The sequence below is a fragment of the Gymnogyps californianus genome, chromosome 4 (assembly GCF_018139145.2).
Source record: "Gymnogyps californianus isolate 813 chromosome 4, ASM1813914v2, whole genome shotgun sequence".
NCBI lineage: Eukaryota > Metazoa > Chordata > Aves > Accipitriformes > Cathartidae > Gymnogyps > Gymnogyps californianus.
The window spans coordinates 1,207,827-1,228,760 of record NC_059474.1 but is presented as its reverse complement, the minus strand read 5'-3'; the positions used below and the strand labels follow the sequence as shown (position 1 = coordinate 1,228,760).

The window sequence follows — 20,934 nt, the reverse complement described above, 5'->3', positions numbered from 1 at the left end:
GGAGGAGGAGGAAGAGGAGGATGAGGCCGAGGAGCGCGGCGTGACCGTGCGGCGGGCGGCGGGCCAGGGCTCGCACGCTCCAGCGCCGCGTCCGCCCGGCTCGGCCCGCCCCCCCCGGAGCCCTCTGAAGTGAGGGTGGGTGTGCGGGGGGGAGCAGCCGTGCTGGCGGCCGGCCCAGCCCCGGCTTCCCCGCCTCTATATAAACACACATTGGCTTTCCTTTTTTTACTCAAACCTAACATAGAGAAGGGGCTATGCCCAGCAGCCCTGCCTCCCTCTTTGCAGAAGTCTGGTGAAAGTCTGGGGCTAACAAATAACCGGCATATAGAGAGATATATATTTATAGAGATATATTTATATATATATAGATAGAGATATAAACCGATCCGTCTCGCTCCGTGTGTATAGATACATATATATAGCTATTTAATTCTTCCATCTCTCCAGGTCGTGGCTGAATTATTTTATGATTTTTTAATATTTTTTTAAAACCTCGCTCCTTTTTTTCTTTTTTTCTTTTTTTTTTTCTTTCATTTCCCACCCCCCTCCCCCCCGGTGTGTGTGGCTTTGCCTTGAAAGCGAGCGAGAGCCAGAGCATCTGCATTTGGACTTTTGGGGGTCTTTTTTTTTTTTCCACTCCGGGGTTTTTCTTTTTAATTTTTTTTTTCTTGCTTTTTTGGCTCCTCAGTTGCCCCCACTCCCCTTCTTTTGGGGTCTCTCTTGGTTTTTTGGGATTTTTTTTTGGTTTTTTGTTTTTTCCCTCTCTTTTTGTGTTGTGTGGGGTTTGTTGTTTTGTTTTTTTTTTCCCCCCGCCTGTATCACTCTGTCAAGTTTATTCCAAACAAGAACAAAGTTTTCAGAGAGGGACAGAGGAGCAGCTACTTTTTGCGCCCCCCCCCCCTTTTTCCCCCCCCTTTTCTTTTCCCTTTTCCCCCCTTTTTTCCTGTTGTTTTTCTAACCTGCCAACGGAGAGGGGGGCGAGCCCGGCCCCCCCCCCCGCCCAAGGACCCCCCAGGCAGCCTTTAGCGTGCGCTCCGCAATCGCCCTCTTTTCGTGCGTGCGTGTGTGTGGGTGCGAGTGCGGTGCCTGTCAAGGGGCTGTTTCTCTCCCCACCCTCCTCCTCCTCCTTCTTCCAAATATGCTTTTTGCAAGTTTTGATCTCGTCTCGGCACTGGCTACCCTCGCGGCGTGCTTGGTGTCACTGACTTTGCTGCTGGCCGTGTCCCAACAGCTGTGGCAGCTCCGCTGGGCTGCCACCCGCGACAAAACCTGCAAGCTACCAATCCCTAAAGGCTCTATGGGATTCCCTTTAATCGGAGAAACCTTCCACTGGCTCCTGCAGGTAAGGAGGATTCCCTTCCCTTCCCTTCCCTCCCTGGAAGGTGGGCTGGGACCGGCTTTTTTTTTTTTTTTTTTAAAAGGGCTTTTTTTTTTTTTTTTCTTTTCTCTCCCCCCTTCTTTTTTTTTCTTTTCCTTTCGATTGCATCATGCGGGTTCCCGGCGAGCTGGGGAGGTAGCTGGGGCCGGGGGCTGGTGGCGGCTGGGGTCGGGAGGGGAACCGAGGGAGCCCGGCCCGGCTGGGCTCGCCCCGGAGCGGCCGCCGGCGTTGCGCTCCCCGGGGCCGGGTGCTGCGGGGTTCCCCCGGCGGGGGTTGCTGGGTGCCGGGGAAGCAGCGGGGGGGAGGCTCGAGGTCTCCCCTGCGCTGCCAAAAATCTTCTTTTCTTCCCTCCCCAGCCTAAATCCTTGCCAAAAAAAAAAAAAAAAAATTAATAATAATAATATTAAAGCCGAGGGTGGGAGGTAGCCCCGGGGCGCGCCGCCGCTCCGGGGCGAAGGGTTGATGTCACCGGGTCGTGTGTCCCCCCTCTGCTCGCCACCCCACGCCCGTACAATGGGGTCCTCAGCAAACCTCCCCCCCCCGCGTCCCATCCCCGTCCCCGGGGCTGCTCCCGTCGGGTTCGCAACCCGCCCGGCTCGGGTCCGGTCTTGGGGGAAGCCCGCGGAGGTAATCGGTAGATTAACCCGGGATTAACCTTGCTAAATGCTCAACAGCGGCGGGCGGAGCGGGATCTCCTCGGACCGCGTTGCGAGAGGGTGACTGCCAAAAAAAAGAAAAGGAAAAAAAAAAATTTAAAAAAAAAAAAAAAAAGAGAGGAGGAGAGGAGGCAGGAGGCGGCCGAGGGGTGCCCCGCTCCGGGGGGAGCCGCGGGCTGGGCTGGGGGCACCCCCAGGGCTCGCAGCATCCCAGGAGGGAACCTCCGAGGAAAATTAGCCCGAGGGTTTCCCACCCCTTCCTCCCAGGGCAAAATAAAAATAATAACAAGCGAATAAGAGCCTGGCGAGGATGCTCCCGCCAGAAAAGGTCGCGTTTCATTGACGGGACCGCCGAGGGGACGGCAGAGCCAGCGGCGGGGCAGGGCAGCCCGGTCCCGGCGGTGAGGGCTGCGGCGTCCCCGGTCCCGTGTCCCCCCCCCCCCGCCGCCGCCGCCGCCGCCGCCGCCGCCGGGGAAGCCCCAACGTGGGAGCCCGGCGCGGCGGCGGCCCCGCTCCCCGGCCGGCCCCCCTCCCCGCCAGCGGCGCCGAAGGGGTTAACCGCACGCTCTCAATAGGGCTTTATTTTTTAAAGAAATTTATCAGATTTTTACAGGGGGACCAGAAAAGGGTTCTCGCTTTTCCACAGGCTCCGTCCAAACAGAGTCCAGGGCTAAAAATACAAAATTTTGTATAAATTGGACTCCATTCGAAACTTCTCCCGCATAAAGGTCCTCTTTGTGCTGCCCTGGAAATGGTGTACAAATAACTCTTTATTAATGCCACAAAAAGGACTTTAATTATATTTACGCAGATCAAGAAACAGGGTCACCTGAACATCTGACATTCACAACCGCGCTTTTGTTTCAAAATAAACACACGCACTCACAACCCAGCGCCGGGGCGCGGAGCTGCCGCGCTCGCAGCTATTCTCCCCGCTCGGGATGGGGTTTTTTTGGGGGGGACGACACCCCCCCCCCCCTCCTCCCAACCACCACCCTGCGGCTCCATCCGCCTCCTCACCGACAAAAGCCCCCCGGAGCATGTGGGAAAGTTATTAAACCCTCTCAAATCTGGAGATTTACTTAGGCAAATTGCAGCCTTTCGAGTAAATTCAGCCTGAGCGAAAAAAAAAAAAAAACCCGGGGGGAAAAAAAAAAAGAAAAAAAAGGTTAAAAAGTGCCAGGGGAGGTAAAGGTAGAAGTAAAAGGGAGGAGGAGGAGGAGGAGGAGGAGGAGGAAGGGGGCGGCGGGAGGAGCGGGTGCGCCGCGGGCAGCGCCGGCCGCCCCGTCGGAGGGAGCCGCGCTGTACGCGGGTGGGGAAGTCGGGGTTACCCCGCTCTCCCCCATTTCTGCTCCCCCCCCCCACCGCGGCCGGGTTGCCCCTAGACCTGCAGGCGCGACAAGTCCCCCCCCCCCCCCCCCCGTCCGCAAACTGCCGTGGGGATCCCGCGCGTGGGTGCGGCGGGGCGGGCAGGCCATGCGGTAACACCGCCCCCCACTCGTGTTTTTTCCCCCCCCTTCCCCGCAGGGCTCCTGCTTCCAATCTTCGCGGCGGGAGAAGTACGGGAACGTTTTCAAGACGCACTTGCTGGGGCGGCCGCTGGTGCGGGTGACGGGCGCGGAAAACGTGCGGAAGATCTTGATGGGGGAGCACCACCTGGTGAGCACCGAGTGGCCGCGCAGCACCCGCATGCTGCTGGGGCCCAACACCGTGGCCAACTCCATCGGCGACATCCACCGCCACAAGAGGAAGGTGAGGGTCCCACGCGAGACGGGGAGGAGGCGCGTGGGCGCGCCCGCGGGCCCCGGCGGGAACCCCTTCCCCTTCTTCTCCTCTCGCCCTCCTCTCCTTTCCCTCGCCCTCCTCTCCCCGCGGAGCCTCCGTGCGTGGGAGGTCCCGCGTGGGCGCCCCCCCCCCCCCCCCCGTGTCCGCGCTCGATGCCTTTGAGGAATTTAAAAGGGCGATGGGGAGGCGAGAGGGTGAACGGGGCGGCGGGGAGGGGGGCGTCACACGCGGGGCTGCCCCGCATATTGCTGCTGGGGACGGAGGTGCTGCCCCTCTCTTCCCCCCCCCCCATCACCACCCCACCAGCCCCTCGCAACCGGTGGCACGCGTGGCGGGAGCTGGCGGGAGCTGAGCGGCGAGAGCGGTCCCGGAGGGCTCTTAAAAGGGCGATGCGGCCGGCGGGCAGCGGGAGGGCAGCGCGCGGCGTGGGGCAGAGGGGAGTGGGGGGCAACGAAGCGAGGACCCTCCCCCCCTCCCCCCCCATTTCCAGGCTCCGCTGGGGGGATGTTGCAGGGGGACCCCGCGGGGTTTGTGCTTGCTGGGGAGGGGTGGGGTGGGGTCTCATGGTGCTGAGCATTGCATTGGATTTCAGGGAAAGTGGGGCGCTGATGGGGGTCCCGGGATGAAGCGCAGAGGGGGGGACTGAGATGGTGGTGGTGGGGGGGCTGAGACCCTCCTGGGGCCTCGCCCTGCCTCACCCCCTCAGTGGTCCTGGGGTCAGACCCTCCTTACAGGCCCCAAGGCAGGGGGGTAGCGCAGGGCAGCCTGGTTTTGGGGGGGGCGTTCAGCCCAAGGAGATGTGGGGGATCGTCCTCATGTCCCCCCGTCAGCAAAGGTGGTGGCAAAGGTGACAGCCTGCGCAGGCTGGCGTGGCGGCATGGATGATGGCTTTCGCATCCCGTCCTCCACGGGACAGGCTCTTTCCCAGCTGGGTCGGGGCAGGCAGCGGATTTGGGGTGAAGGTAATGTGTCGGCCCCCCCTCTCTGCAGTGCGGAGACGGCATTGCTGGCACAGCGAGCGTGGTACCCAGCGCCAAGAGGCTGTCCCAGCCCCTGCCCCGAGGCAAGGTCCGCTCTCCTCTCTCTGCTCCAGCAGGATTTCCTATTTTGGTGTATATATTTCTATAAAATCCCTACGAAACCCCATTGCTCGCTCTTTTCTCCTGGGGGAGAAGACGAGAAAACAACCACCACATGACACCCATTAGTCACATTTCTTAACGCACTGGTGGCCGGGACTCGGGCAATACCACAAGAAAAGCCATGTCAATCCCTACCCGAGACCTGGGCAAACTCGGTGTTTGCAATTACACCGCCGTTTGCTTGGGCTACTTCTTTTTTTTTTTTTTTTCTTAAGGAGGGAGATATTTTTTCCAACCTTGCTGTCAAAGAGAAAGGGCGATAGTTCATGGGGCTCCCTCCATCACGGAGCATAATTTGCGGCAGGAGAGGTGCAGGGAAATGGGGAGCGATGCGCTTTCCTCCGGCAGCGGTAGGAAGGCAGCAGCTTTGGCTCCTATTTGTTTCCTCTTAAGGGAGGGTTAAGCGGCAGCCGCCAGTGATTTGAAGGTGCCTCTACTCTCCTTCGCTGCTTCTTTTATCTTGTGCACAGCAAGATAATTTTTTGCTACTGGAAAGTGGGTAGCTGAAGGCCTTTGGTTGCGATCGCCTTAATAAAACCGCGGAATTCAGACCTCAGGAACAGACGCTGGGGGAGGCGAGGAGAGTGTGGGTTATGGGAACGGGGTCATGGAGAAGGGAGGCCTGACCTCTGTGGTATCCTGATGGACTTGTAATTTGTACCACAGCTCAGATGGGGAGTGCCGGCACCAGCAAGGAGCAATACCAGTGGCATAGAAAGGGGAGAGCCTCTCTCCCTCAGTATTTATACCTGATGTTCTCCCTTTTGTGTTTTTACCTAGTGGGAAATATATGTCCCACCCTAAACCGTGAATCCCAATGCTTTTGGATTTTTCTGAGCCCGAAGTCTGGTCTGGATCTCCATTCCCCTCCTCAAAACCCTTTTGCCTTCCTGATTTTTGACATCATGCACGATCCCAAGCTGGCAAGGATCCTAATTCCTGCTTAAGGGATGGCTAAAGCCTCCTGAGAACAGGTACTCTGGCAAAACACTGTCCTGGGATGACCCTTGCCAGCCGTGCCTGCTCCTGCTCGCACACCTTGCCTCTGCTTTGCGCTCTGGTGTACCCGAGAGCAAATGCTTTCCCCCTATCAGCGGGACTGGGGATGCTAGAGTAGCTAATTATTTTTTAACCTTTCAGCAGCATGGGGTTAGGCACACTGGGCTCAGCTGATTCCCTTCCCTTTGAAAACGGGAGGTTATGCTGATTCCTTCACTTGGTCTCCTCTTAATTACTGTTTTCACGGAGCTGAGCATCTCATGCGTCATGCACCCTTGGGTGCTCCCCGAGCCCGGCAGCCACTTGAATCGCCTTCTCCCCTACGCAAACCATCCCTCTCCCTGGACCGAGCGAGCTGCGCACGCGGAGATAAGGCGAACCTGCTTCTAATGGGAAGAAAATAGATCATTTTGTTCTTGGCGAGATTGCGATGACCAGATTAAAGCTTTTTCCACGCCAGGTGCCTTCTACTGGCACAAGCTGCCGGCGTCTTTTGAGTTCATTAGCCCTGAGCTTTTGTTGCTGTTAAATGGCATTGACTTTTAACTCTCCCCACCCTGCTGCTGAGACTCTGAGAAGTCTGAGGAGGAAGCACTAGATTTAAGATTTAAGCTTGCTCCTCCTAGGTAGAAGTTTTTCTCTTAGATACCTGGTCTGTACCTTCTCCTTGACCCGCCGGGGAACTGAGCAAAGAACTTGTTGGCCGAAGGCAGTGTTTTTCACAGAATTTGCCAGCTTTCCCAGTAAGGATGCTAGTATTAATAGAAATATTAAAAGAATCGGAGCAGTCTGAAAGCTCCGTGCAGAAGAGCAGTAGTATTTCCTGGGAAACCTTTTAGGTTGTTGATAATTCAGCTTAAAGCATTGTGGGGCTTTCTGGAGCAGTAGCTCCATCCACCTCTCAAATTCTGTTTTCTACGTCATCTCTTGACCTTGAGCCTTCACTTGCTCTTAAGTGGTTTCTCCTTCTCTGGTCTTGCCAGAAATTGTACACGAGGTATAATTTCTCATGAGGCTGCTTGTGGTGTAGGGTGCTAGCCAACATGAGGAAAGGTGGAGCGTGAAACCCCACGTGCTCACCCCCTGGCTGCCACTCCGACCATTGGGGTCATCTCTAGCTCTTGTCCCACCAGCCCTTACATGGTCACCACCTGCGATAAGTCCTCATCGTCCTTCTAAAAGCCAGTGAAGTTTCACTTCTTTGCAGCAGCACTGGCAGATACTCTTTCATCATTCCCTGGCAATCGAGCCGTGGTCTCCTCTTGATGGGACAGATTGCCACTGAGATGTGAAGACGAGCTCTAGCAAAGAGCTTTAAACCCAACATGTTCTTGCACGATGTTTCTGGTAGCTTGCCATTGAAATCAGCTGTTTTGCTGGCCATGTGTTGTGAAGCTTTCCAAAGAGTTTTAGCTCTTCAGTGTAACTTCAAGATCAGCAAATTGCAGCTATCACCACTGGATCTGCTGTAGGACACTTTGCCCGTGACGGTGATGGGATCAGAGCTGGGTTGGACAGCTCAGTCTCTGGGGTCTTCTCTCAGGTTTGCTGTTTCCCTATCTCAGCTTCTCTTCAGGATCTTGCATGGATTCAATATCCCCTTCCATAAGGCGGATGAATATCCTCTTCTCCATCCCAGAGGCTTTAATCCCATAGGTACTGATAACGGACTCCGAGATGCACGTGTGAAAGGTGCTCAGGAGGAACAAAGCCATATTAACAAGCTGGTAGCTGTGGCAGCTTTCTGCTTTCCCATCCCGTGTTTATTAAACCTCCCCGGCAGGAAGCTGTCAAAGTTAATATAAATTGGAGAAAACTTCCCCCTTTTGGGAAATGAACTCTCCAATTATTAGAGAGGGAGTCTGTGGGTATAAAGTCAACTTTGCGCAGGGACGTGACAGCTTGCAGGGTGGGATGGAGGGTGAGAGCAGGGCTGGGAGCAGGGCTTGCCCGTGTCAGGGGTATTGCTTTATTGCAGATGTCGTCAGCGTTGGCTCTGTCCTTGGCCTGAGATGAAGCTGGTTGATAAGAACAGTTTACAAGTAGTAAACGAAAGCAACCCAAAACTCCTCAGCTGCCCTCCTGAGATAAATATCTACAGAGAGGCTGTTACTGCTGTTGGGTCATGGAGTTTATGCTGGTGTCGGAGAAGGATCTGGGCCACCCGTGCTGCAGCTCATTCCTCCACGGTGGCATTTTTGTCTCGAAATCACCTTGCAGGTTACTGGCAGGAGTAACCACGTTGCTCTTGCATCTGGCTGAGCATGGGCATGTCTTTGCTCTGGCTTTTTGCTGGCAGATCCCTGTCCCTCTCCGTCACGTGAAGGATGCACATCATCCCTTGGGGTCAGACGTGACATGTCCCAAGGGAGGGGAGCTCCTGCTCTCCTACAGTAACTCATCGGGAAGGGGTGCCTGGGGACGGTGCCTCGCTGAGGGTACTCCTTGCTGCACCCTCCGGTGCTCTCCCCATCCTGCTCTTGTTTCGGTGGCACAGCCATGCCGCCTGTGCTGTACCCTGTCCCAGCCTGGCTGTTCGCTCAATCTTTTTCACATCTCACCCTAGATCTGACCTTGTAGACATCTTCAGTTCCCATTTCTACCCGTGAGCTCCCATTTATACCCGTGAAACCCCAGTGAAATCAGTGCAGTCGCTCCAGATTTACCGCGTGTGTCTTTTGGAAGTGTCGATCCCTGGGTCAATATGAGCTGTAACGAAGGCAAAGCAAATCTGCTCTTAGGCACGGTGATAGCGTGGGCTCTGGTTTTATGGGATGTAAGGCCAGTGGGAAGTTGAAGTTCAGCAGACAGAGAGGGAGGCACTCCTGTGCCTCTGCCTGCGAGGGACCCCAGCATCTCGGTGGAGAAGGAAATGGGAATTGGAAATGGCCAGGACGCATGGCCCTTAGGTTTTAGGTCAAGACTGAGCAGCGCCCGGGGCCAGGAAGGAATTTCCCTGTGCAGGATACGCGCTGCCGGCGCGGCTGGGCTACGGTGCACGGGGAAGGTGGGACTCAGACTTTCCTCGGAAGCATCCAGCCTTGGCAGGAGAGTGCTGGACTTGCCGGGCCCGTGCTCTGTTCCAGCATAGTAATCCCAAAATAGGCACAGCTGGCTTAAAAAAGGAAAAGAATGAATAAAATAAAAGCAGTCCGTGGGCTGGGTAGACATCCTAGACCCGGAGACTCGAGGAGGAAGCAGACAGTGGTGCAGAGAAATGGCCTGTTTTGTCTCACTGTCCAAAACTACATCATTCATTAACACACCACAATTAATGTTCTGCCTCGGAGGCATACAAGTGTTGAGCTTATTAGCACCAAGTAGAAAGGTCTGAGGCTTTAATATAGTTTGCAAGAGGATTAAGAACACAAAAGGGGCCATAAATTTACAGCCAAATATAAACCAGCTGCTGTGGGCTGGACTGGGGGGGAGGGAGGGGAGGAGGGAGATGGGGGAGAGGGGCGGGACGAGGAAGGAGGGATGGGAGGCGGCGGGAACATACCTTTCACCCTACAAAAAACCCTGACCCAAGTTCTTAAGATGGTTTTTTTAGTTTTGGGGTTTTTTTTTTTTTGCATTTCTACCCAACCCCGCCGCCCTCCTCCGTGTCACTTGTAAACCCACGTGGAAAAGAAACCATCCCCTTCCATCCGAACCCCCCCCAAAATCGTATCAGTCAGCTCAAGCGGGCTGGATTCCAGCTGCCATCGGCTGGCCCGGCTCCAGCCAGCCCCTTCTCGGCGTGTCCGTGTCGGGCTGCTGCCCTGTGAGCTTTAACCCACAGGCAAAAGCCACTGGAGCCGGAGAAAAGGCTTTCTTTGATGGAGGAGGGCTCCCGCTCATGGTCTCGGGGAAGAATTTGTCAGCTAGGTTGGCTCATTGACTTTAGACCAAGTAGCGCTGTCATCTACAGTGGTGTAAATCCAGAGTAATTCCAATGGATTTAAAAAAAAAAAGGCAAAGCGCAGGCGCTCCTGGCTGAAAGACAAATTTCATGCGTTTTCATAGCGCCTTCCACCCCGAAAATGCCCTGCAAGCTCAGACCTTGCTTTGAGAAGCTGTGCTGTGTCGGAGCGTGGTTACAGCCCAGCAGCTGTACGGGTACCCTGCGAGCTGAACCTCTTTAATGTAGACTGCTCTACCTTTCCGTGTCGTCTGGGATGGAAGCTGTCCTGTGAGGCATGGAGAAGATGAAACCCCTCCTCGGGCTGCAGTGCTCTGCGCTGGGTGGAACTGCAATCTGCAGCCCGTAGCTCTGCGTGGGTCCAGGCTCCACTTTAGAGCGGGAATAGGGGATGCCAGGAGCTAATCCCAGAGATGGGAGAGCGCTTTTCAGAGTCAGGATCCATCCTACATTGTCTTTGTGTAGCTTTGGTTTTCTACTGCATCATATTCCATCCTTCCAAGCAGCTCGAGCAACCTGCTGAGTTGTGGTTTGTAATATCCCGCTCATCCCTCTGGGGACTGAGTGCTTTGTTTTGGATTAATGATGCTCTCCATTACTTCTCAGGTGGCACTTCTACCACGAAATAGCTCTCTCTGTCAGCCAGCTTGCTCTTAAACTTTCTTCTCCTTAATTTTGTAGGGTGGCCTTGGCTCATCTCAGCCCTTGTCATCTTCTCCCTGGGCTTAGTTTAAAGCTCAGAAGAGGCCTCTGATAGTTGGCAGGAGCTCATGTGTTCAGAAGTAGGGACATCTGCACCATCAGATGTGTGCTCATCCCCATACGGTGCACAGAGGTCTTACAAGACCTTACTCAGGATTTTGGTGGCAGAGCTGCTGGAGGAAGCACTTTTCCAAGCGTCTTCCCCTATTCCTGCCAAGAGGCGACGCGTGCTCAGCAAGGTGTATTTATTTCAGCTTTGGGATGGAGCGGGCTGCATCATGGGGCAGAGGGTTTCCCTCTCATCCCCTCTGTGAGCACGGCTGCCCCTCATGCTCTGCTCCGCTCCGCTCCCAGCCCGTGGAGCACTTGGCAGGACCGAGGTCTAAGCGCTCCCACATAGGAGCACTTGAGGACGGTTTCTTTGCCAAGTCTGGCTTTATCTCCAGGGAAGTCCATGCTCTGGGTTACCTAAACGCGTGGAGTCCCTTTCCTTTGGTCCCCTCTCCGTGCTCCAGGAAGATGCAGGAGGTCAGCAAAAAGGGGACTTTTCTCCTAATATTTGTCCTCCATCGGCTCCGCGGTGGTGGACAGGGCACTATCCCTGCTGCCTGGGCAAGCTGCTCTCCTCTTTAGCGCTGGGTAAACTCTCATCTCCACATCACAGATCTGGGATTTAGTACATGGTCCAAAACTGAATGGGATAGCCTGTCCCGGCTCGACGTGACTGTCTGACACCGGTGATGGCTGCTCTGACCATGCAGCCGTGTGCCTGGTGGGTTTGCAGGATGCTCTTTCTCCACGGCTTCAGCCAAAGACACCAGCCACAGGCAGCGGGTGCTTGCCCTGTTGGACCTCTTCTTGGCCAGCTGATCCCACCTTTCTGATCCCTTCTGGCTGGACACAGCTCCCGTTTCTTTGCCACACTATCCATTGATGTGATACCTTCTTTCTCTTTCCCTCCCTGTGTTTGATTCCTTCCTTGAAGAACGGTGACAATACGTAAGGTGAATTTTACTCTCCTCAAATGCACTGGTTCCTCGTGAGTGAATGGGAGGAGGGCGCTTGGAGCAGCACGTCGGAGGTGGTGTAGGCACACAGATGCTGAAGAACCGCAGTGTGTTTAGGTATCCCCGTAAAGCGGGCTAAGAAGCCTAAATTGCTGAACCTAGCTGGTTGCATTTTGCTGGTGATGGCGTGGGTTTTTTTTTTGAGACACGAGGCAGTTTTGCGGCGGGGGGTGCTAAGACAGATGTAAGGTGTCCTGCTTGTTCCTTGCTCTCCCCCCCCAGCCTGTGCATCACAGCCCCTTTAACCGGATGATAACCCGTGAAAGGGTTTTGGATCGAAAGCGAAGTCTCCCGTGCCACGCGGAGGGTTTGTAGGAGAGATGCTCGGACATGGAGGTTTTTGAGCTGTGGGGAAATGGGGTGCTTGGGCTCGTTTTTATTCTGAACTCGAGTGGAAATATGAAATGCTAGAGTTTCTCACAACCTGAGATGTTTAAAAAAAAAAATTTAAAAATTAGGGGTATGGGCAACCCTGAAAGGTGCATGATCATCATCATGTGGCCCAAGGACGCTGAAATGATTTTCACTTTTTTCCCCAGCACATTTTTTTTGAGAATTTCAGTGAAACTGCCTTTTGCAAAGGCACTCCATTTCTTTTCTTCAGCTGGGCCGAGTTTGGAGACTCCAGCTACTGTAACCAGACTCCCTGTGGAGACGGGTCACAGCGTTCATGGGGCTCTTGCATTTCTCCCTGGGACAGGTTGCTGCCTTCGGCTCCCCCGAGACACCCACACTCCTCACCTGCACTCTGCGTGCAGTGCTAGGCTTTGATGGGCAAACCCAGCGTTGCTCCTTTTGGGTGGTCGGGAGCTGAAACTCTTGGCTTTTCCCTCTCAGTGGGCCTGGATTCCTCCCGTGATGGAGCATGGCAGGAGACCATGGAGTGGTCCATGTGCTCCTTTTTCCGATTACGGCATGGGGAGAAAAGGGATCAGATCAGAGTGTCAGGGCAGCAGTGGGGTTTTGTGGAGGTCTTCTCCTCTTTGCGGTGCCTTGCATAGTCTTCACAACTTTTCTTGCTGTGTTTTCCCTTTGCTCGTGCTCCCAGTGCCAGGACAGCCTCTTGCCCATGAACCTTCTCATCCCACTCCAAAAATATCATGGTTTACAAGCCCGCTGGAGCACGGCAGTGGGCTCTACGTCTGGCAGCCCCGTGTCTGGTGCCGGAGAGAGGCAGACATCCATTATAACGTGGCGACAGGACGGGTTGGGACAAACACCGCCTGGTCTTTTGAAATGTAGGAAGAAATAGTACGTCTCCAGGTTGAGACGCTGCTTTGGATGCTTCCTGACACATCCCGCCGGCCAAACTGCCAGCGGGTGCCAAATTGGTTTGTGAAAATGTCTCCACGCTCATCGTGCCTTCGTTTGGTCAGGCCAGCAGCTCTGGCGGCGTGGGCTGGATGAGACGCAGATGTCTGATCCTAAAACGTAAGTTTTCCTCCCAGAGGGGAGGAAAGAAAAGCTCCGTTCCCTCTTTGCCGTGCTGATGTGCCGGGTGGGAGCTGGGGACCTGCAGATCGTGGATGGCAAAAGGCAGGGGCTGAAGCTGGTGTTTGGAGTGAGGAAGCTTGGCCAGCACCAAGGAGAGGTAGCAGAACAAAAAGCATCATCCCTGCTAACTCCTCTCCACCCCAGCCACTAAACGAAGCCTTTGCTATGCGTGAAAACGCTGTGGGTTGAAGCTCAGGGCTCTTCACTTGAATGTCCTCTCCTCTCTGGTGTGGTTTAAGGATGGGGCTGGGGTGTTCTCCAGCCGGGACTGGGGGCAGTTCGCTGTCACATGGAGCTGGACCTCTCCAGGAGATCCTGGAGCTGAGACACTGGGAAGGAATTTTCTGCCTTAAGGAAAACCATAAATCTTTAAATATCCTTTTTCCACTGTGAGATGGATTCGGAAGTTTCCAGCCAGGCTCGCTGGGTGGTGGTGTCTCCCTCGGCGTGGGGTGAGCGCGTGTGTGGGGGTGTAAATGAATGCCCCCAGACAGAGCACATCCCCAGACTTGGCTCTTTCGGGACATATCACAATGTGAAAAAAAAATGGGGGCTCTTTCCAGCATCCCCAAAAAGTCCTGGCCACTGCCCTGGCACTGCCGCCGAGGCCACTTGGCCGGACCCCCACCACGGCTGGGCTATTGCATCTCGGTCTTAGCAAAGCCAAGCATCCCCTTAGAGCTGATTTTTGCCTCTTGGCAGCTCTGGAGCAACTTTTTTTGCACTGATGCTCCTTGGCTTTGCCTGGTCTTGCTCCAGCGAGCGGCCGAGATGTTCGGCTCGGCTTCACTAGAGGGCGCAGGAATTTTAGGCTAGAAACGGACGGAGGTTTGTCGGGGAAAGTTGGCTGCCTTTTCCTCCTTTTTAATCAACTGGAAAGATGCAGGGTTGAACTGGAGGTGACTGGAAGGGGATCCAGACTTGTGTCTGGCTGGGGAAGGATCCGCTGACATCTGGGATTAGGCGGCGCGGAGCGCAGCGGCGGCGAGCGGACGGGACGTTGCAGCGAGCCGGCAGCGTGGCCGGGGCTTGCGACGTCCGTCGGCCCCGTGGCCGGGAGCTGCAGGCTCTGGCAGACGTGGGGTGCAGCCGACTGGGGCTGGAGGAGCCTGCTAGCAAAAGGACAGCTCAAAAAAGGGCAAAAAAAAGAAAAAAAATCCCGCCCGGCCCCCCAGTGCTAAATGCTCCCCTTTTTTCAGGCTGGGCAGGTGGTGTGTTGACCTCCACAGGGGCTCAGTCTTCTCTTCTTGAGGGTCCCCTCCTCTGCACCTTCGCTGAGCATCGCTCCTTGGGACAGGCACTCTCCTCTTCAGAGTCTGGCTTGGTCTGCGGGGTGTGGATCTGGCCCCGGGCTGGTTCTCTGTACTGCTGCAGCAATTTTGCACGGCAGGACCAGAGGCATTTCTTGGGATACTGTGCTTTTTGCGGGGTGCAGGGGGTCCCCGAGCCCCTTGCTTGTGGGAGATGCTGGGCAGAGCTGGGGGAGGACGGGGTTTGCCCCAGGTTGGGAGCCCCCGGGGCCACCTCCATTGGGACAGTGGCTCCAAGCAGGACTGCAGCCTCGGCACCCCTTAAGCCGAGGCTGTCCCCTCTCCAGCTCTGCTTTCAGCTGGAGAAACTGGCATTTGGGGAGAGCGGGGTGATTCACGGGGAGCCTCTGTCCTTATTCCAAACCCCTCAGCGTGGATGAAGGGCAGATGCCAGCCGGATGGGGAGACATTGCTGTCCCTTCGCCGGCCCCACGCAAGAGGTCCTGTCCCAGCCCTGTGGAGCAGCTCGTGGCCGGCAGCTCTCCTCCAGCCGGCACTGCATCAAAGCCTGATGTCCTGCTCATGGCTACCAGGAACCGGCCCTTTCCCAGCTCCCTTCATACCTTCCCCAAGCAGCCGAGGGACTCGGCTTTAGCACCTCCAGCTTTTCTTTTCCGAGCGGCCGCTTTTTCACTCCCTCATGCAGGCAGGTCTGCCTGAGCATCGCTGCCCTTTCCAGGCTTAAAAATAGCTTGTGAAGCACGGAGAGGCGGCAGAAAGCAGCAGCCGCACCGTCTCGCGCCCTTGCCGTGATCTCGCCGCCCCGCTGTTCATTCATTCATTCCTCCGCTCCGTTCATTCATGCCTCCGCTCTGCACAGCCATCCGGGGACGACTGTCTGTCTGCAGGCAGATCCGTCCGTTGGTCTGCTTGCATTTTCTTTCCCATCCCTCTTACCATCTCGTTTGCATGCTGGTGTTTCCGTGGGGAGCCTCTGAGCTCTGCCCCACCGTGTATCGTGTGATGAGTTTTACTCGGGGCTCAGCCCGAGCGCGGTGCGTTATGAAGCGGCTCTTGTCGAGCCTCCTGCCCGGGGCTGCGAGGGGACAGAGGTGTTATTTCACCAAACAAACTCCCAGTGAACGATGTGCATTAGCAATGAGGGGTCGCAGCCAGGAAAATATTACCTTTCCCTTTGAGTGCTGACTGCGGAGGAAATTCTCACATTTACAGCTCCAGCGAGTCCGGCGCTCATGGAAAGAGGGGGCGGCTTTGATTTCTCTCCTCTTGTTGGTTTGATAACTTTGCAGCCCCCCCACCATGCATCGAGCCCCTCCGGGAACCGGCCACCGGTGGAGGCTACGCAGGCTTGCAGCTCCCTCCTTGGGAGCCTGTTTTAATTTGATTTTCCCGGAGGCCTGGCATGTGGCGGTGCGTGTGTGCGTGCTGCCCTGTGTGTGTGTGTGTGTGTGTGTGTGTGTGTGTGTAGGTTAATAAAAAATAAACAAACAGCACTTTTTCCTCCGGTGCACTCTGGGAGGGATGCGGCGGGGATGCCGAATGAAAGCGTGCGCTGTGGGCTGCGCCGGGGAGGGCTGAAGGGACATTCCTGGCATTGCTGAGCTCCTCGTGCAACGCACGGGCCCTGGCCCAAATTGGAGTAAGGAGCCGTTAGCATCGGGGACCTGGGGAGGCCCACTCCCGCGCAGTGTTTACTCGCAGAGCTTAAATTAATACTGTCTGCTGACATCAGTTTTTTTGCCCGGTTTCCCAAGGAAATGAGCCGTGTGCGATCGCAGCCTCTGCGTACGTGTGTGCCTCTCTTCCCCGCTTGAACCCCTGTCTAAGCTCAGCCAGATTTCACAGAGATCCTAAATGCCTCAAAATAATTATTTTACATAATTTTTCGCGTCTGTTAAAAAAGGGTGGTTGATAGGTGGGAGAAACTGCCAATGCTTCCCATTGAGAGAAAAGCTTGCGTGTGTCTGCGTGCGTGCACAACCATAATGTTAGACACTAGAGAATCCCCGTGGAAAAGATGTATTAGTAGCATCCAAATCGCGGGATGAATGTCACTGGGAGCCATGAGAGATGGAGCTGTGGGAAAGCTGGCTCCATCCATCCTGCCGTGCGCAGGGTGAAGCGTTTCCTCCCGTCTCTGGTTTGCACCATGTTCTCGCCCGTCATTTGTGATGGTTGTGGCGGGGATCAGCCTGCGGAGGATCCGTCAGCTGATATTTCTCCATCCACCCTTTTCGGCAGCTGTTTTAGGAACCGGTGATTCTGGATGATGAATTCTGGATGATGACGAGTCTTCTGCTCAGCGCAGGAGACCTGTGGTGTCCATTTTTGCGGGCAGAAGCTGGCTAGTAGAGAAGGCAAAGAGTAGGGTGTTGGGGCTGTGTAGAAATCTCTGCTTGCTCTCTTTTGTAGGTTTTCTCCAAAATCTTCAGCCATGAGGCACTGGAGAGCTATCTCCCCAAGATCCAGCTGGTGATCAAAGACACTCTTCGGGCCTGGAGCAGCAACCCCGAGTCCATCAACGTCTACCACGAGGCCCAGAAGCTCACCTTCCGCATGGCCATCCGTGTCCTGCTGGGCTTCCGCATCCCCGATGAGGAACTCAACCGTCTCTTCGAGGTCTACCAGCAGTTCGTGGAGAATGTCTTCTCCTTGCCCGTGGACCTGCCCTTCAGCGGCTACAGGAGGGTAAGGGATTCGGGCTGAGTCCTCCTCCAGCCGATAACACCGATCTGGGATTAATGGGGTGGTGGCTAATTCCCATCTCTACAGGTTCTCGGTGGGATGTCTTGTCACCCTCTGACTTTTAGAAGTGAGTCCGTTTGGGGCTACAAAGTCCTGTTTTGGTGGAGCGGAGAGGTAGATCCATTCATAGGTTTTTAGAGCGCTGGGGACTGTGCAGTTCGATGCAAGGGAGAATACAGTCAGGACTTGCCCAGATTTAATGCCTAATTTTTCCTCACTTGTAACTGGCAGTTTTGCCGTGTTTTTTTGTTTGTGGGACCATTCTCCTGTTAATTCCCTCCTGTCCCCAGGGTGAAACAGGTCAGTGGACCTTCTAATTCCAAGAACCATTCTAGTTTTTTAATGAATGACGCAAAATGAAAACGTAACAAAAACCATAGACAAAAAATTGTATTTTTTTTCATGGGGAATTTTGGTAACAGAAATACGGCATTTTAAAATTTACTTTTGTGATTATCACTGCAAATGTTGTTATTGTTATTTGACTGCGTGAATGAGCCCAACCATCTGCAGCCCCGAAGCATTTGCAGCAGCAGGTTAGCCCGGTGCAGCTGCACCCAGATAGGAATTGCTTTACTGAGACCAGGTGATAAAATTGCTGGGGAAGCCCATTACGCTCCCGGGAAGAGGATCCTTTCGGATGAATTGACTTCCCTTTGAGAGACAATTTTCCCAGGGACTGCCATACATCCCAGGGTGAGCCGGAGGCCTGTGAACTGGTGCAGTACTGGGGCTCCCACATCAGACCTATCATTTGCACGTAGGTGCTGATTACTCTTGCCTGTAATCTCGCCCACTCGGGGCTTGCTCCTCCTGCCCAGGGAACAACTTCAGCATCTTTATACTTCTCTTTGAGCATCTGCAATTGCGGTTCTATTACTTAGACATGTTGTCCTGAGCACATCTCCAGCTCCTGGGGACGCTGGGCTGGGGACGGTGGTGCTACCGTTGCGTCCTGCGTGGTCTGATGGCTTCCTGCTCCACAGGGCATCCGGGCACGCGAGACGCTGCAGAAGGGGCTGGAGAAAGCCATCCAGGAGAAACTGCAGAACACGCAGGGCAAGGACTACGCCGATGCGCTGGACATCCTGATAGAGAGTGGCAAAGAGCACGGCAAGGAGCTGACCATGCAGGAGCTGAAGGTAAAGATCTTCCCTATGGTCGCCTTGTCCTTGCTGTGCTGAGGGCAGGGGCTCCCCGAAGAGCAAAGCGTGAGCTGCTGTAAGGAGGATTTTTTGGGGCAGACCCGAGATGATCAGTGAGAGCTGGGGGACCACAATGTGTTGTTGGAGCTGCAGGGGAATCCTGGCCTGGTGGATTATGGTGCCAACAAGCCAATTGCTTTCCTACGGGCCGTATTTATTTGCAGATCACACTCAGCCCTTTCCAAAAAGCGTTTCCAGGGAATACCAAAAGACCATACAAGTTTGCTGAAGCTTTCAGCCTTGACCAGCTTCATCCCTTGACCCGTCTCATTTTATGGTGCCTCCTTTGTGGGGCATATGAGCCCTCGGCAGGTTGTTATCTGCAGCAGGGTCATGGCATAACTGTCAAGAGCCATCCCCAAAGTTTTTTCTCCTGTCTGTCTGGTCCTCAGCATCCTCCAAGGCTCTGCGGGAAGCTCCCCATGGTGGGTGTCCAAGACCTGTGCCTGCACAAGGAGAGACCTTGCAGTTAGACATGACCAGGCTGGAGAGCTCTTGGGGAAAAAAATGCCCGATGGCAGCCTGCGTGCCTGTCCCTTGACGTGCCACGGCTGCTGGCCTGTCTGTCTGTCCATCCCCTGTGTCTTACCCTGGCTTTGCTCTTGTCTTTCAGGATGGCACCCTGGAGCTCATCTTCGCCGCCTACGCCACCACCGCCAGTGCCAGCACCTCTCTGATCATGCAGCTCCTCAAACACCCCCGGGTCCTGGAGAAGCTGCGGGAGGAGCTGCGCAGCAAGGGCATCCTCCACAACGGCTGCATCTGCGAGGGCTCCCTCCGGCTCGACAACATCAACAGCCTCTACTACCTGGACTGCGTCATCAAGGAGGTGCTTCGCCTCTTCACCCCCATCTCCGGGGGGTACCGGACGGTGCTGCAAACCTTCGAGCTGGATGTGAGTACGGCCATCTCTCCGGGGTGCGGCTGCACCGTGAGCTCCCCCAAAACAGCCTTTCGCATGTTGTTGCAAAGCTTGCTTGAGCCTGGCTTACATGAGACCTCAGGGAGGACAAATTAGGTCCTGCTGGTGATGGGAGGTGGAATTGCTCCAGATTCAGAGGAGGGTGATGGGATCTGGCCCATGGCAGGGAAGGGATGCGCTCGAACTGTCAAAGAGGAGACAGGTGTGATGCTTCAAAGAGCAACTTGTGACAATGTTTGACGCCAAAATCTGAACTGGGGTGTGACAAGGGAAAGGTTTACTGCAAAGGGCATCTCCAGGCTGCTGGAAGACAGGCAGATTGCTCACCGCGATGGCTGGAATTTCCTACTAGCAAAACAAAATCTTGAGACCTGGCTTGTCGCTGTACATCCTGCTAATGTAATGATTTGAGTCGGAAACCTTTTAAAGCGCTCAGGAGATGATAAATCCGCCCTGTTTCTCATCGCCCAGGCCCTGACAAGTGCATTGGGCCTGTGGGGCTGACAGGCGGCGGGGTGTGAGCAAAGCCGTGGGATGCTCTGGGGAGGGCTGGCCGGCGCGTGGGGCATGGCACGGGCACGGGCACGAGAAAAGCTGCTTCTCTTTGCTCAGCAGCGGTCGAGCACCACGGGGTTCCTGGTAGGCGACTCCTGCCAGCGACCGCAAAGCAAATAAATAGCAACGGATCATCCGGCGGGTCCCTGGGATAGAGGCAGGAATAAACCCAGGTTTCCCATCTCCCGGCCCTTTGCGCTGTGCTCTCTGGTTTTCTTTTAAATCTGCATCACGCTCGGGTAATAAACCCAAAGAAAATGGGAAAAAGCAGACAAAGCAAAATGACTTTATCTTGTCCTCCTGCTCCCTCTCTCTTTACAGTGGGGTTGACTCACTCTGGTTTTCTCTCCACCCCTTCCCTCTTCTGTGCAGGGTTTCCAAATCCCCAAAGGCTGGAGCGTGATGTACAGCATCCGGGACACCCACGACACTGCCCCCGTCTTCAAGGATGTAGACATCTTTGACCCCGACCGCTTCGGGCAGGGTCGAAGTGAAGACAAGGATGGCAGGTTCCACTACCTCCCCTTCGGAGGAGGTGTACGGACCTGTCTGGGCAAGCACCTGGCCAAGCTCTTCCTCAAGGCGCTGGCCATCGAGTTGGCCAGCACCAGCCGCTTCGAGCTTGCCAGCAGGACTTTCCCCAAAATCACCCTGGTGCCCGTGGTCCACCCGGTCGATGGACTCAAGGTCAAATTTTTCGGACTGGATTCCAACCAGAACGAGATCCTGACGGGGACAGATGCCATGCTGGGGGCAACGGTGTAAAGCCCACGCCGGCGGCGCGAGGGACGGGCGGCCGGGGGATGGAGGGGTGGGGTGGGGGCAAGGGGACGAACAGGAGGGGAGGAGAGAGGGACGAGAAGCTTCTCCACGACGCTCGCTTCGCAGAGCCTCTGGGTTGGGACTGCTTTCTCCACCAGTGAAGCTGCCAAAACCGTTTTGCTCTTCCCGCGGGGCGCGGAGAAGGTTGGGGTGTCGTCGTGCGTCTCGTTTCGTTCGAAAGGAGGAAGAGTCGCAAAACCCGAGTTGAGCTGGGATGTCTGACCATACACAGTATCTAAATATTATAAATATATATATAAATATCTATAAAACACTTCTGCTGCGAG

At 55.2% G+C, this 20,934-nt stretch overlaps 1 protein-coding gene across 2 annotated transcripts; it reads left to right on the top strand.

Moving 5' to 3' along the window:
* Nucleotides 1-1,138: 1,138 nt before the first annotated feature.
* Nucleotides 1,139-20,596, top strand: LOC127015946 (cytochrome P450 26B1). 2 transcript variants are annotated; one of them, XM_050896194.1, is made up of 6 exons: nucleotides 1,139-1,342; nucleotides 3,562-3,786; nucleotides 16,811-17,086; nucleotides 18,130-18,285; nucleotides 18,962-19,243; nucleotides 20,198-20,596. In XM_050896194.1, exons 1-6 carry the CDS (start codon nucleotides 1,139-1,141, stop codon nucleotides 20,588-20,590), a joined length of 1,536 nt encoding a protein of 511 aa, XP_050752151.1. In that variant the 3' UTR covers nucleotides 20,591-20,596. The 2 variants fall into 2 exon arrangements, with proteins under 2 accessions (XP_050752151.1, XP_050752152.1); XM_050896195.1 differs by lacking the exon at nucleotides 3,562-3,786.
* The last annotated feature ends 338 nt before the right edge of the window (nucleotides 20,597-20,934 follow it).